Raw genomic sequence first — 17,303 nt, 5'->3', positions numbered from 1 at the left:
CATTTCAATGCTGGGCCTCCAAAAAAGCCCACAACACATTTTTAGGTGTTTAGTGCTTCTGTTGAAGTAGGAATTGGAGGATAGCCTGAGGCTTCTGAATTTAGAAGACATTTGTTAGGGAAAAGTAAACAAGGAAAACAAACAGCTCTATCCATAAGCCATTTAAACTGGCATAATTGACTTAGAGCAGATTTATGCCTAGCTCAGCACAATTTGTTTGTAAATAATGGCTTACTATCTGACTGGCTGGTAGAACGCACTGGCATTAATTATGTTGATTACCAGTTCCATTAAGTGCTACTTCAGACCAGCCTCCTGCTTTTTTTTAAAGCATATTAAGGGCTCCTTCACACATGCTTGCACACTACTTATTTCTCTCTGCTAGATCACTGTACCGTTGACGGTTTGCAGCTCAAGGGGGCGAACAGATTTCATTGAAAATGGTTGTGTTCAAGATGTAAACATTCTAAGTGAGGCCTTGTATCTATGACGGCCCGTTCATACGCCTTAGCTAGACCAGGCTATATCCCGGGGCAAACCCCAGGATCGTCCCTGTGCGTCCAGATGACGCACAGGGGATCCCGGGATCAGGGAGGGATCATCCTTCCCTTGCCCCAGGATATGCCCTCACTTTTGGGCCTGCTTTTTTCATGGTCTCGAGACCGCAGAAAGTCTGGCTCGTTTCCACGGCTTAATCCCGCTCTGCGCAATTACTCGCACGAAGTCGGGAGCGCTGCACCCATCGGGATTAGGGTGGGGGGAGCGGGGAAACCAAATTTAATTTAAAAAAAGACTTACCTTTAGCACACAAGCATTCATGAGCTGTGTCCTCTTTAAAAAAAAATTAAAATGGCGGGCGTGACACCTCTCTTCCTGAGGTCATCGCACTTTATGTGTAAATGGGGGTGAGATCTCGCATTAATCCCAATGAGAGGTCTCCCCTCTCCTCTCCCCCGGACTTTCAGGTAGGTCTAGCTAAGGCCATACATGAAAGCTATCACTTGATGTGCGCTCATCACTCAGATGGCAACAAGTCCTAATTCTACAACCTTAAGCATGCCTACACCCTTGAGACTTGTTCATACATGCACGTTAGTCACTTGAAGACTGCAAAATCAAGTGACCAATTGCATGTGTGAATAGGTTGTCACAGATTTTCTCAAGTGATGAGAATGTTTAAAAACTCTCCTTTTCCCTTTGAAGTGAGGTCACCATGGTCTTTCCACTTTGCTTCGGCGTTGAGCTAAGGGCATTCTGAGGCTGATAGATTGCCAGGAAGAGGGCAGGGGGCAGCCCTAACAAGCCAAATGGCTGCCGGAAAGCCCCCACTCTCTCCTGGCATGGGGATTTCTCACCTACCGTAGGGTTTTACTGGGAAGGAGTGGCAAAGGAGTGCCTTGAAGACACACACACACACACGGTTTCCCAAATGATTACATGCACATGATTGTAATTTGCTATATGATAAATTGCTTGTCAGTATTGTATATTATAAATACATTCCAACACTGCACAAGTGAAAGACAAATTTGTGCAGTGGCTCTTTACCTTTCCTCCCCTGCCCCCTCCAAAAGGCCCCCCAGATTGTCAGCTGTGCCCAATGGCGTTGCAATGGGAGAGGGGAAATCACCAAAATCAGAAACCTTGAGCAAGTGATGTCAGATTCCTCCACCCAATTTCAGGTGAACTCCCTATTGCAACTCCATAAGTCACAGTCCACCATTTTTGGTTGGTCCCCTGATCTTTTGGAGAGGCTATGAGGGGAATGGAGGTTACAAGGTGCTGTAGGGGGTCAGAGAGGAAGAGAAAGGTCTGTTGTATGAGCAGCCTTTCACTTGTACAGTATCATCCAGTAGCAGGAGTTATGCCATGACTAGTGCCTGTTGAGGTTCAGTGTCCACAATGCCCACTATTCTGCACTGAGAAGACATGAAAACTCATCATTGGCCACTGGGTGCTTAAACAGAAAAGGGAGACTAAGGGATCTGAGAAGCTAAAACTTGCAGGAGGGTCTTCAATAGCATGGGTGTGGTTTATTGAGCATTAGGATCTAATAAGCTAGAGGATAAGGCAAGATAGGCATCAATTCCAAGAGCTACAGTGGGTGGTCTCTCCTAAGACTAACCCTGTTTACTATTCCTTGCACAATTGATTCAGTGATCTAGAAGTAGGGCTGGCCCAAGCCGTTTTGTTGCCTGAGGCGAAGGATAAAATGGCATCCAACTCCCATTCTACATATTGCCAATGGGACAGTGTCTCCAGCATACCTGAGGACAGCAAGCTAGCTCAGGGTGTGCAGGACAGGCTGCACAGCACCCACAGCTCTGCCTTCCAACACCTCACTGTTTCCCTCCAGCATGTGCCACCTCTGAGGCAGCTGCCTCAGTCTGATTAGTGATAAAGCCTGGCCCTGAGTAGAAGGGACTCAAATATTCATATCTTAGATTGGGTATTTTAAGCATAGTAATGATAAACACTAGTCTGAGAAGCTTAGGCCTCTTCGGTACATGGTCTGATGGCACATGCTTCAGAAACCTTAGCTGAAGCTAAGCACGTCTGCATCTGGTCAGTGCCTGGATGGGAGAATGCTCAGGAACCTTATATACATTCACCACCCCTTCAAGTTCCATCAGGCAGAATATAAATGTAATAAATAAATATCCACAAGTTACAAATGAACTTTACAAAACCTCATTTATTATAAACAGAAATTTATAGATTTATAAAAAATATCAGCTTTTCTTTTGCCAAAGAAAACAAGCATACACAATTAGAAAGGAAAAGGAAAGGAACCTCTCATGCAAGCACCGAGTCATTACTGGCTCTTGGAGGGACGTATAGTAATTGAATCACATCTGCATTGTCTCATGCATCCTTCTAATATTTAGAATTAAATCACTAACATTCTCAGAAAGGCACTTATACAAGGAAATGGAATGAGTATGGTCTACATGCTGCTTAGGTGAGGTGTGGGCAACCTGGTGCCCTCCAGATGTTTTGGACTAAAACTTCTATAATTTCTGACCATTGGCCATGTTGACTGGGCTTATGGGATCTGTAGTCCCAAACATCTGGAGGGTACCAGGTTTGTTTCCCCAGACTTAGGTAAAATTTGAACCGCATACAAAAGAAGCACATTTCTACAAAAATAAACTTTAGATAGTCACAGATAGGCAAATTCATGATAGCATGCAATACCAGATTTGTTTTTAAAACAGGGCACCTAGTAATAAGTCTTTACTTAAACAATTCATTCTTTGGTTTTGATCAAGTGCAAAAATAGTGAAGGTTTCTATAATAGGGCATCCAAAAAAGCTGTCATTTATAAATGACGGACATGATCCACCAGCACCACCTAACCTAACCTAACCCACCCACCCCCTGCAATGAATAAGAGTTATTCAGAGCCTGTGCCCATAGTTAGTTAATTCAAAAAAATAAATAAAGGGTGTTTGTTGTTTAGCCACTGATTAAAAAATGCATTGCAACTCAAAAAGTTCTTTTATGGATTTCTCCTTTGTGGACTACCTAAGTAAATCAAAAGATAGGGCTAGATCCCCCAGACCATTTGTGGGGTTTTTTTTTTTACTGGGGGTCAGGAAAGGTTCTTCTGCTGAAACAAGGGAAAGGTAGCATTATAAAGAAATAGACTACGTTAATAGAACCACATTCTCTATCCTTTTGATTCTCACACAAATCAAAGGAGCACTTGCTATGTAGAAGCAAATATTTACTGCCAATATATAAGGCCAACCCATGAACCATGAGAAGTGGGCAAAAGAAATGCAGACCAAGGTAACTAGGGTAAAGATAGTGACAGAGAATGTGTTTAGATCTGGGCCAGTCCTAGATCAAATAAGGAAACAAATAGGAAATCCCAAAACTATACCGTAGTCCACTTTGTTCAAGAGGAACATTGCCCTCTGAGCCACAGTTTCTCTGGAATGTGTGACCTAAATTCTAAAATTGGTGCTAGAAGCTCAAAAGAGCAACAAGAGAACATTGAGTGCAATTGTCCATGGCTTCCTCACATGCAAAAATTAAAAAGAACAGCCCGAACTTGAAGGAACAATGCTAAGGAGTCTCTGTAAATATGTGGATATGCTTTCAAGGATATGTGAAAACTAGACTTCGCCAACCTGTTGCCTTCCAGGTGTGTTGGACTGCAACTTCCATAATTTCTAGCTAGCATGGCCATTGATGGGAGTTTGAGTCCAACTCTTCTGGAAGAGGACTAGCTCAGAGACGGCTGAAGAAAACAATATTCAACACGCAGCAATCACTGTCATTCATATCACAGATAACTCAAATATACTTTAAACGTTTAGAATGCATTCAAATACATTTTTGTACATTACATTGCAACAGGTGCAAAAGCACAAACTTTTCTTGCTCATCTGGCTGACCCAACAAGATTATGGGCTTGGTTTGCATTAACTTACAGTCATTTTACTAAATTTAGTAACTTAATTGAAATGTTCTTTCTTGCTATTCAGGCGATTTCAGTGTATTGCTTTCACTCTCAGCCAACATACTCAGTAATTTGATTTTAGGTGCTGAGAAGAGGCAGGGAGTTTTCCAATTATCAATCAATAGTTTCCACTACACCATTAAAAAAGAATAGCTCTCTATCATGGAGGTCAGCCCTGACCTACAAAAAATAAGGGCAAATGGATGATTCCTGCAAGACTGCACAAATTATGTTGCTCCTATTCTACTAGTGAATTGCATTTGTCAATTTCCCACATAATCGGCTCTTTAATTACTTGTGCTGGAGCATTCCCAACAAGACAATGAACATATAATGAAGAATCAGTTTAAAACAAATTATTGTTATTATTTATCCTTAGATTGCAATCTATATAGGAAACAGTACTATATAGTAAATGGCATTTTTTGTTAGTAATCAAACAATCAGCATCAAGAATAGACTTTACTCATTGTAACATTTACATGTTACATGGAAAGACACTTGATATCTGTAGTCAATCCTAATTGAAGTATTTGACCAATGGATGCAATCTACCAAGAAAGTCTGCCAAAGTCAATCACAACTAAGTCCCACTGAAAGCAAATAATCATAACAAATGTCCTGTAATGATTTTAAATGAGACTTGGTCAAGGCTAATTTTAGATGGATCGGAGCCCACCTGTGAAGTTCCACTCAAATGACTGGAAATGACTGCAAACATGCCCCTGTCCAAGTAGCATACATTTCATTTCACCAAGACACTCAGCAAAAGTTCTTCCTTTCTTAATAGAGTTACAGGGGGAATTGAATGAATAAATGTATTTTGGAACTTCACTGTGACATTCTGTTTCTCTCTGCGTTGTTCTTCAAGGCATTTTTTTTAATTTACAAAAAAGCTTTCAGCATCATTTTAATATCATCATTTTTCAATTCCAGAATATAAGTGCAAAGAGACAGTTGTATTTTTGATATGTGAATGATGGCATGATGCACTGAACAATCAAATGCAAATCTTAAATGCTGTTTTATCTGCTGCTTAAAATATGTATCTTTTACCCAATGAAATACATGATTACAGATTACTTCTTATAGATCTTCAATCATGCAGCTGAATTAGCAATGAAATATTTCTTGGTTGTTAAGATTTAGGGATTTGAGGGTTTTGTTTTGTATTTAAAGGTACTTGGCTCACAACTGTACCAGGTAAGTAGGCTTTCTTCTCCATCAAGAGAAGAGATCCCCATAGATTTGTTGCACTTAGGACTTGTATCCAATTGTAAACATGAATTTAGCATCCAAGTAGGTTTCACCTGCTGTGCATATTCCAGGTCTCCCATTTCTTTCACGCTATCCCCAAGTTTTCCTTCATCTTTTCATAGACGACATAACTGATGCTGACAGCAGGAAGCACCTTCATGAAGTTTGGAGCTATGCCTCTATATAGTCCCAAGATCCCTTCCTTAGCAATAATCCTTTGGAAGAGACCAACCATGCTTAGTTGAGGGCCACTTTCTACCATGGCTATCGGAGGGGTAAAAAGAGAGAAACACATTCCATTATTAATATCATTAAACATTATTCTAAAGTTTACAAAATGTAACATCTCATAAAAACATGATTAAAATCAAAATCATATGTTATATACATTAAGGATGCAATCCTTTGAATGTTTAGGAAAAAAGTCCTACACAGCCATGCTGGCTAAGAAATGCCAAGAGTTATAGGTCTTTTTCTGTCCAAACATGCATAGATTGTGCCTTAAGCTGACTTTGAAGTGATGTGCACAAAAGTAGAGTATAAATTCTTTAAATAAAGGAATAAACACATTTTTAACAGTGTGCAAGTCTAGTTTATGTTCTGTGAAGAGTCTACAAGATAGCACTTCTTAAAAAATAATAATTAAATGAGCAGTTAACTGTTTTGCCCCTATGTTTGTTTCAATTTCACACTCCAGTTTGAAGTATTACCAGAGACCAATTTTCCATCTCTTTCTAGCCTCTTCAGGTCAGCATGCTTCTCCACCATTATTGACATTATTTCACAAGTGCCTAGTTCTGACTGAGGATGCAAGCCTTTGCCTACTCTAAACTACAACACTTCAGACAGCAAGCAGGGCTTCAGGCAATCAAATGCTTTTACAAACAAACAGTACCTCTGTGTATAGGAAAACAGATGTTAGGAAGAAGGGTTCTCCCTGACATGCTAGCTTTTTACATGCAGGGATTTTCCCCCATGTGGTAGCATTCATCAGCCACCTGTTATCTCAAGTGGTGCACTCCAGAGAGAGGCTTACCACCTCTACCACTGTTTGTGAGATCTAGGGCCTTAGCTAGACCTAAGGTTTATCCCAGGATCATCCCGGGGTCATCCCTGTTCATGTAAATGACACACAGGATATTCCGGGAGCAGGCAAGGACAATCCCGGGATAAACCTTAGGTCTAGCTAAGGCCTAGGTCTTTGTCTGGAGCATTTTAAAAGAGTGGAATAGTTACTGATGGGAGTAGTCTACAGAGATATCTACTAGAGAAGAGAAACATAGCCAAGAGTGGACAATATCACCTTAAACATTAGAGCCTTTGTAAATTGTTCAACACAGGTGTACTATCTCCTATATACTACAACAACACTCACCTTGGGCTTGCATTCGAGTTCGAATAAGGGCAAGAGGATAACTGGCTAACTGGCCACAGGTACTAGATGTAGTACCACATGCCAGCAATACTAATACACCAGGGTTGGCAGAGTCTGTTGCATATTTTTCTAGCCATGTCTTCTTCAAAGCCTGCAAAGAAAATATTGATACAGTTCATTGGAATCTATTTCAAACCCATAAAAGGCATGGTCAAGTATTCTGATGAGCAACTTGGACATTTCAAGCAAATTATTAACGCCAATCTCCGCAATTTTGCAGGTGCACATTTGGTACACAAGAGAGACACATATTACTGAAATTATGAAAATAGGAATGTTATTGAAGTGGGGGCTCTGCATAATGAACTAACATCAGCGGTTACTAAGAACAAAATACGTAGTTTGCCCAGCCAGGTTCTAATATTTCTTAATCATTATTAATAGTGACACCCTTTATTATTGGGGTTATTAATACGCTGCAATCAATGCACATGGCACTGTACAATGTAAGAAAAAACAAAACAAGGTCTCAGCCTCAAGTAGCTTACCATCTAAATTTTGATGGAGGGAAGGAAAAGGCATGTTTAACAGGTATACCAGAGGTTGATGAGGCTGGGCATTTGCCAGGGCCTCAAGACCCACCAAAAAAGAACACACGCTTCATAAAGCAGTCAAGACAATTGGAGGTCCTGACTCATTTGTTGCTTTTGCATTGGGCGCCCTTTGCTAGTGCTCCTTGCTTGCAGGAATGCTAACACTGCTCCTTATAAACTAGCGTGGCCACTTCCCCTCCTGAATGGTGAAAAGAGAGGAGGAGGAGGAGGAGCTGACTCTTACAGGGGCGGGAAACCAGAGAGGCTCATGCAGAACCTGTTTGCCTGAAGTGAAACTGGGCTTTGTGTATCCTCCTCTTTCAAACTGCCTTCAGCTCTGGCAAAAGAAATCCTGATCTGTTTCTAGCCTAATTTAGTTTGGCTTATTAGCCATTAGAATCATGCTGTGGGACTAGCAAAATAAATGAAGTCGTAAAGATGTTGATAAGCACTGTGAAGCGCTAGCACATGTTAATTATCGTTTGTAAAGATCACTTATGTAGATTGCCGAGAAACTAGACTTAAGTAGTTAGCGAAGCCTTCTCAGGGCATTATAGAACAAGAAAGCATGACACCTGCTAATTAGAGTCAGCAGAGTAGATGGCTGACAGGTAGCATATGCTGCAAAATAGCAGCGCAAAATTAATTCAGAATGAAACGTGTTAAGATTAATGTGCTGCAATTGTAATGAGAGGCAGCTGCGTTGTAAAGTATAATAGCCTAGCTGTGAAGCTAGGTAGCAGAAAACTCAGGATAGCTGTGTTAGACTGCATTCAGAGGTAAACCATGAGCTCATTCCCTCCCTCCCTCCCATCTCCTCCAGAGAGGCCAAGAGGAGTTCAGAAGCTTTTGCTTTTTGTTTAGTTAATCTTGGCTTGTTGTTTCATCTGACCCAGGGATCGGGAGTGAGAAAGTTGGGCCTTTTTCACCCCCTGGCTGCCCCATGCTGCCACCATGGGCTGCACTGATAAAAAGAAAAAAGGTAAAAAGAGCCCAGTTTGCCACCAGTTTCCAAAAGGGTTTAATTTGGCTTGTTTGCATGCTAATTCAACCCTTTTAACACTTCATAGCTTGATGGGTCATGAAGTCGACTTCGTTGGGAAGCCCGTACAGGCAAACCATTCAGACAAAATGACAATCCACAGTTAACTAAAAGCAGAAGTGGAAGCATCTGGACTCCTCTTCTAAGCCATTCAGCAGGGAAGAGCATGGGAAAAGACTAGGCTTGTTCAGGTAGCACTAACCTATAGGTTGCTGTTAATCCAAAATCAGCAGTCTGTTGTAGCAAACACAGTAGTGTTGTAACATCGTAAAAACTTACACATTTATTGTAGCATAAGCTGTTGTAAACTACACTCTACTTTGTGACGTAATATACTAGGTTGGGAAGTATAAAGACACGCATACACACACACACACAGGTACAGAGAACAAGAAAAGCTGGTAAACAGAGGGATCAAAGGGTTATGAAATGTAGACCCCAAACACAAACAAGATAAAATGATGATCAATTAACATAGCAAAGAAGAGCGACCAAATCTACACATGAGTGTGCAGAACTCTGAGAGCATAAGAGCAGAGCATATTTTATTTTATTATAGCATTTTTATCCTGCCCTTTAGCCAAAAAAGGCTCTCAAGGCAGCTTACAAAAATATTTCTTAAGACAGTCCCTGCCCACAGGCTTACATATCACTTCAGTCTATAGGTGGAAAATACTATGTTTGAATAAAAAATCTCCCTGCAAGTAAAAAACAAATAAACTAGCATATCAGGGATAGGGGTTCTAGCTAGTTCATATGGACTTCATCTACAGACCAAGTGGTACAGTCTACTCTACCATCTCAGGATTCTGTCACCACCTTTATTTATTTATTTATTTATTTATTTATTTATTACATTTGAAGCTCTCTGGGCGGTTCACCCTTTCTGCTGCATGTAGAGACAAAGCCATAGTATATAAACACCTAAAGAAAGATGATTGCTTTCTGTAGATGGAAAGACATCCACAATCATGACTGTCCTAATCCAACTAGAATTCTAATTCAGCAACTTCACACTTTAATTACAAAATTTACTTTACATAAATTGTTGTGCCAGAATTCCCGCTTGCTGCCCAAAAGGAGAGTACCTGTTTAGACAGGTAGATCCACAGTGCACAGATCCAACTACTGCACAGGCCAGATGTGGTCAACAGTATTATTATTATTATTTATTTATATAGCACCATCAATGTACATGGTGCTGTACAGATAACTGAGTTTCAGTACAGGCCTGTTAGAGCCAAATATATAGAAATATATAACATAAAATATATAGAATATATATTTTAATATAAAATAAAATATTAAGAAATAGTAAACAGTGCAATCCTTTCTGGATTGTACCACTACAAATAATACATAGAGCATTGCATGTCTGAATGCTACTAACATATTTTTAAAAACTCCCTGAACACAGAAAACTAGCATGCCAAGAGAAAGCTACACTTTCTGACATGCCAGCTTACCACAGGGAGAGTTTTTACATGAAGAACTATTCAAATGTGCAGTGCCTCATCTATAATCTGAAATGGGAGAGTTCAGAAAGGACTCCACCATGCTGCTTCTGCACATTTCCTTCTCAAACAAAAGATGTGGCGGAGCAAGAAAATGTTCCCACACCAGTAGGCCCCCGCCCCCTGATGCCATTGGCCCAGAGAGGACCGGGTGGGGTGGGGTGTGATCTGCACAAAAAAGCCCTTACCCCTGGAGTAGGGCCTCTGTGAAAGATCTTAATGAACAGACATGCTAGTATGTGAAGAGGTGCTCCTTCAGGTATTGGGGTCCCAAATCATTTAAAGTTAAGCACCTTAAACTGGGTCCAGAAACAAATTGGGAAATATCTGGCCATGTTTGGCTCCAATTCATAAACCACACCCAGGGGGTGGATCATCTTTTTAGGAGTATATTGCACTATGCCAGAGTAAATAGTTTGAAAAGAAGAAACCAAGGCCAGATCTACACCAAGCAGGATACAGCACTATGAAAGTGGTATGAAAACAGTATATAAGAGGCAGGAGCCACACTACTGCTTTAAAGCAGTAGTGAAGTGCACTGACAACTGTTGGGGCCCATGACACATACCATATACCGCTTTCATGCCACTTTCATATTGCTATATCTTGCTTGGTGTAGATCTGGCCCAAGACAACTTATTATAAATAATGATTTCATTTATATTCTGCCTTTCCTCCAAGGAGCTTCAGGTAACACACATAAGGATTAGTCCATTTCTACAGAGCACATTTCCTACACAACAGACATGCCAGGTAGTTTATGCAGAGAGATAGGGAATATCGACAGAGAATTAAACTGGGTTAACAGCCTTCTCTCTTCCTAGGGAACCATGAGAATGGTAGTTCTGTGAGGAAAGGATCTCTATCAGAATTCTCCTTAACAAACTACAATTCCCAAGATTCTGATTCTTTGAGGGAAGGCACAACAGTAAAAACAATATATGTTTGCCATGTAAACAGAATTTGAGCTTGGTCTTTCCCCAGTCCAATTACTTGGTACTCCTTTAATTATATTGTCACAGGACCGGCAAAATAATCTCAACTCACCTCATAAACCGCCAGGTCTATGCCAGCATAAGGAATTATGCCCAAAATATTGGGAATATAACCTTTGTAAAAGGCCTTCACACCTTCTCTTTTTAAAATCTTCTTAGCACAGTCAAACATACCAGTGTACTGTCCTGTTTTACCCACAGCCAGCCTGGTCTTTAATACCTAAGGGTTGAGAAAATGTTTGAGGTTAATCATGCTTCCACCAAATGATATAATCAAAATAATGTATTACTAAAGAAAGATCCAAAAAGGGAGGGGGCAAAAGTCCAGCCTCCATCACCATTAATCTGCCTTTGAACAGCTTTGTCCTCAAGTCTTCCATTCTGGGCTACAAAACTGGAGGGAAGGAGCTAAATGAATTGGGTGTTCTCCTGCTTGCACTCTACAGCTACTAGAACAACTGAGTCACAAACTGCTTTCTCATCTAGCCCAGTCTTTAAAGAAAGTCTGGCAAGCTACACAAGTGCCCTGGAGTTCCAGTGCCTTTCATAAGACATTCAAGATGGCCAATAGAGGGTGTAGTAGCACTGGTGCCAGAACAACCTGGTGGCCCTGCTCCCCTCTAGCTAGTTGGTTTCAGCAGGGGCTGTTCCCCACTAACTCCAGAGCTGTCAGTAAGCATGGAGGAATCCCCCCATGTCCCTGTACCATTGAGCCCCACAAGTAATGTGGAAGTTGGTGGGTTCCTGCACTGCCCACCACTATCCAGTGTGGACTACGTGGACTAGGAAGTTGGAGGAGGGTATTCCAGGGTTTGTTAAACCCAGTCATGATTTGGACCAAATCGGTATCAGTAAGAGGGCAGGGCCATGACTGGACATAAGAGGAGGCAGCCTCTTCAGCATATCAGCTCAACCCTAAGCCATTATGGTTTTATGGGTGGTTATCTTATCAACTATTGCTCTTATAAAAACATACACAACCTGTGATCCTAATTAAATGGATGTTGCCACCCACCCACCATGACAAAAAGCAGAACAGAAATAAACAAGCATAAAAGAGATAGTAAAAATACAATGGGTTAAGATCAGCAGGAGAGACCCTTTTGAAGATACCCCCACACTTGCAGAGGCTCACTTGTCAGGCCTGTGAGACAGGGCTTTCTCCTGTGTCGATCCCAAACTCTGAATCAAGCTCTCTTTGGAGTTACGACTGGTCCCCCCCTCTGCATCCAGGAAAGGGGTTAAGATGCATCTATTTAACTTGGCGTTTAAAATAGTTGCTACAGTTGTTGTGGCTTTCTAATGTTTAACTATGTTTTATTTGATTATAGTTTTTATTTTCTGAAATCTTTGTAAACTGCCTTGGTTGGCTTCAGAAAGGCGGTTCAGAAATATAACAAATCATCGTCGTTATTATCATCACCATCTTTCCCAGTACTGTCGCTGGCAGCCGGTCTTTAGGGGCTCAATCAGAATTCATTGTGAACCCGGCTGCCCAAGATGCTTTAAATGGATTGAAGTCGGGCCTTTCCCCATGCAAAGCTCTGCCCACGATCTCCCATCCCTCCAGAGCAGCACACTTCAAAGCAGTGTCTTTTTCAGCTCAGAGATGGTTACATTCCAATGCATACACTTAAAAAAACCAGAGCACTGTGGTGATGACACTTCTTACAAAGGGCTGCATCTCCAAAAGCAGACAAACAACGCTACATTCTTACACACTGAGCAGTTCATCCAGTACTTACCTCCATTGGATAAATAGAAGTCTGTGCTGTCGCCCCAGCCAGGGAACCAGATATGAACCTTTCCACTGTTCCTACCTTTCCATCTTCATTGACGAACATTTTTTTATACTATATAGGAAAAACACACATGGAAACAAAAAGGGTATTTACTTCTCCACAGAGCCACAAACTGTGAGCAGGGCTGTAAAGAACCAAGCACACGATCAGCTTTCTCTTGCCCCAGTGATGCTCCCTCTCCTCCACATTTGTCAGATATTGATGTTGAATATCTATAAGGCCTTTGATTTCCAAGATCAACTAAGTACATCTTCATGATAATACCAACCACGTATCTAATGAAGGATATGCAGAGAGGCATTCTCCATATTGACTCCAAGGAAACTCCCTTCCCCTGGATATCTTTAATGTCTAGCTCCCAAAGGATGAAGGAAGCTTTGTCCTTTGTTGCTTCTATACAACTTGGGACCAGGTTACCTTAGGGACTGCCTAATCTCCTATGTCCTTGCATTATCAGAAGGAGCACTTCTGAGGCTGCCCCATTCCTAGGCTGTTTAGTGTTGTAGCACCCACCCTCTGGAACACTTTACCAAATGTCATTAGATCCCACCCATAGTTCTGATGTTGAGATGTCTTCTGAAGACCCATCTCTTCACACAGACTGAGTTCGGACGACACGATAACCCATGATGGATTTTTGTTAACCCACACAAGTAACCAACGATGTACAGAGTAGATTATTTAAACTACTGGTTACTGTGTCATGTGGCAGGCTCTGTGGACTATTTCGGTGGCCTACAGAGTTGCTAGGCTTTCCCTGAAGAGTGACCCAGCCAGCTATGGTCTGTAGTACACAGTAGCATGTAGTTTTACTGCTAACATCTTTATTATCATGTTGTTTTATTGTTATATTTTATTGTTGTTTTGATGGTATGACACTTTATGTTCACTGCTCTAGTACCTCTGTGGAAAGCAGTATATAAATTCAAATCATCATCATCTGTGGCATGCGTGCCCTGAAGTACTATGATTTACCCCTGCTCTCTTGGCTTTTTAGTAAGGGTGTGAAGAAGACACATCTTTTTCATTTAGCCTTTTCATGTAGCTGTTTTACTATTTTTGATGTGGTCATTTTTTATCGTTTTAAGGTTTTATAATTTTAAATTGTTGCGAATCACCCTGATGGCTTTTTAGCAAATAAGGTGGTATATAAATGCATCTAAACATTCCAATGTTATAAACACTCAAAGCTCCTGCCATTTTCTTCCCTCTTTGCTACATGTGCCACAAAATAACTTAGAAGTGATCTCCAACTTTAAAAAAAAAAGCTTTGGAAAATAAAGCATTCAGATCAAACAAATGTTGTAAATTTTATCCTTGGTGTCCTGCAGTAAGTCTAAACTCTCCCTCTCCTTTGTAAGATTGTTGCAAGGATAAAATGGGCTTATTGTATGTATATCATGCTGAGCTAGGATGACATATATATATATTTAAAAAGACATTTTATTGTCTTAATTTTTGGAATTTCCAATTCAAAGAGAACACTGGTTTCATTAGCAACAACTACAACAAAAAAAGACAGCCACATAGATTGTTCCATCTCAGGAGGGCACTTTCTCCTAGAGGAGGATTAGGTCTTTACATAACCTGTTAAAGCTGATTCAAAGGTAAATATAACTCTGAAATCCACGGTGAAACCATCTTAGTGCATTCTGACCTTAGAAGAATCCTGTAAGTGAAGTGAAGGATGGGCTTATCACGCATGGTCAGGTTACCATACAAAATCTGATCTTAAGTAAAGCTGAAGTCACAGCACACAGATAAGCACCCACTGTATGTAGCTAAGCATGGTCAAGTTCTACTGAAATCAAATTGAAATTGTTCAACATTTTTTCTTTTCTTTTCCTTTTTTTAAAAGTTATGCACTTCAATTTAATTGAGAAAAATGACTCCACACATTTTATGGAACCTCATCTGTATTCCACTGGATTTCCTTCATTTAGTGCCAATCACCTTAATTTAATATCTTACCCGTTCATATGCCCAGAACTTGATGGCTGTTTCAGGTGCAATTTTAACAACATTGACGCCATTCCCCCTCCACAGCGAACGAACTCCACCTTCTTTCACCATCTGCTGCAAGCCACCTGAGATGTTCATTGTCCCCTTTGAGCCGTGAACCTACAGTTATTACAGAAAGGGAAAATATAATTACTTGCCCCACACAAGAAGTTTTGACAACGATAAAACCCTTGCATGTTTCAATAAAGGAATAAAGTGAACAAACCAATTGAGAATGGAATCAGAATCATTTCAAGTTCTGCAGTAGACATTACCTTTCCTCTCTTACATCTTAGGATCAAATGAAAACTACATTGGGGTCTGCAACGTGGTTACCACGGATACTTCTTCTGATCCCCGTTAGGCTCTTTGCCTCCCCTGATGTTTACTGTTTTTCTTACGGTTATTTAAACTACTTGGTTGAACTGGGAGACTTACATGCTCCAACGCGAAGTGCTGCTCTCTAGCGCCATCTTGATTTGGAGCGCAGACTTTTGCCTTGTACTTAAGTTCTTGGACAAAAAATCCTTTTCTTTTAGCCTCACCAGTTTGTCTTCTGGGGAATAAGTATTTTGTGACTGTCCATGCCCACCATGGTAGCCATTTTATAAAGCTCTGCCATGGCAGACATTTTGTGAGACAGCCATGACACTCCCTCAAAATTCCAAATTTGCCCACTGACCGAAAAGGATTGGGGAACCCTGTTTAATCAGAGGTCTACAATTCCTCTGTACTGGCTTTTGTTTGGTTAGTTTATTCGTTTTAAACTCAAAAGCAGCCTGCATCTGAAATAGGGATAGGAAGAAAGAGCCTGACTAACCATCTCTCTCCTCCTGTCCTTTTTCAGTTCAAATATGTTTTTTGTAAGCTGCTTCTTCACCCACTGGAGTCTGGAAGAAAGTTATGGGGAAGATCATCCAAGACCTTTCACTGCCACAGACCAAAAAGCAGTTTGGGGTGGGTGATTTTGAGCAGTTAAAGGACTGGGAGGGAAAGGGTTAAGGGGCCTCTCTCAATCCCACTCTTCTTTCATTAAGATGCAGGCTGCTTCAAGCTGCTTTGGGTTTAGTTTGAACCTATGAAGCAAAAAATAAAAGCATCAGATGCATATATTGTGATGCCATTTAACAAATGGAACTTCAGACTCAGATCCACACGTCAAGATGCTCACCTGGCCATTACAAAGATGCATGTCCAGTGTGGTTTTTCTCCCTTCTTTAGACAGAATATACAAAAGCCAATGTCTGAACTGGCTCTTATCTCTCTATCTTCCTTCAAATCCCTCCTCAAGCCCCAGCTTCCTTGTGAAAACTTTTGGTTGTCCCTTTAGGGCCAAACTAGACATGACTGTGGCAGTTTCATGTGTTTAAATCTGTAACTTCCCCAGTTATATAAAAGTGTGTGTGTGTGTGTGTGTAATTTGAACAGCAAAAAAGTACCAGAGTTAAAGAATACAGAAGCCAATCTATACCTTCCCTTCCCGCCATCAATGACTTACTTCTCAGTTTCTCTTCCTAAAGCAATTTTCTCCTCAGCCAAACTCTGACACCAGACCTAACCTCAGCTGCTTGGAGAGAGGGCAGTAGGAAGGAGGTAAGCAGTGGGCAATGGAAGGGTCAGCACCCCTCACCCATAAGATCCTCATACTGTTAAAACGGGGGCTTCTCCCTAATTTTCCCCTTCTTTAAACACAGAATTGCCACTTCTGGGTCTAGTTTGGTCTTTAGTCCTCATGCCCAACTGAAACAAAGGCTCTAAGTTCATGTACCTGGCTTTACCCCATCCCTCTCCTTTTGTTTTCTTCCCCACAGTTGAAATTTAGAGTACAAGCTTGCAAGGACAGATCCCTGTCTTTTTTTGCTTATGTTTTTCACAGAAACACCGTGTGTATCAGAGATGCAGAACCTCAGGCCTGTGGGCAAATCCAGCCCTCTGGGGTTTCCCAGAAGGCCCCACTCCCTTCCCCTGGTCTCACCTCCTTTCCCACAACTTTCTAATGGGTTCCTGGCTTTTTTGTGGTATTTCAACTCTTTAGAATGGGGAAAATGCGTCTCGTAAAGGTTCATTATTGGCAGTAGGAGCATTAAATTCAAATCTGCTGGTATTTTGGGCCAGCCCTCTTTGGCCCCCTTTGCCTTCAGCCTCGCCCACCACAGGAATGTGGCTCCCAAGACCTTCTCTGAAATTGAATTTGACCCTCAGACTGAAAGAGGTTCAACACCCTGATGTACAGTGATGGTGATATCGAAATAA

At 41.1% G+C, this 17,303-nt stretch overlaps 1 protein-coding gene across 1 annotated transcript in view; it reads right to left on the bottom strand.

Moving 5' to 3' along the window:
- Window positions 1-2,677: 2,677 nt before the first annotated feature.
- Window positions 2,678-17,303, bottom strand: part of SLC25A24 (solute carrier family 25 member 24) — a 32,613-nt gene continuing 17,987 nt past the window's right edge. The window contains exons 6-10 of the mRNA XM_063135458.1: window positions 15,021-15,170; window positions 12,993-13,100; window positions 11,300-11,467; window positions 7,104-7,254; window positions 2,678-5,992 (exon numbers count right to left, since the gene is read on the bottom strand). Of these exons, the coding sequence (XP_062991528.1) occupies window positions 5,814-5,992; window positions 7,104-7,254; window positions 11,300-11,467; window positions 12,993-13,100; window positions 15,021-15,170 (756 nt within the window). The 3' untranslated portion in view covers window positions 2,678-5,813. The remainder of the gene's footprint in view (window positions 5,993-7,103; window positions 7,255-11,299; window positions 11,468-12,992; window positions 13,101-15,020; window positions 15,171-17,303) is intronic.

This window comes from Elgaria multicarinata, chromosome 1, assembly GCF_023053635.1.
Source record: "Elgaria multicarinata webbii isolate HBS135686 ecotype San Diego chromosome 1, rElgMul1.1.pri, whole genome shotgun sequence".
Taxonomy (NCBI): Eukaryota; Metazoa; Chordata; class Lepidosauria; order Squamata; family Anguidae; genus Elgaria; species Elgaria multicarinata.
This window is presented reverse-complemented; position numbering and strand designations above follow the sequence as displayed.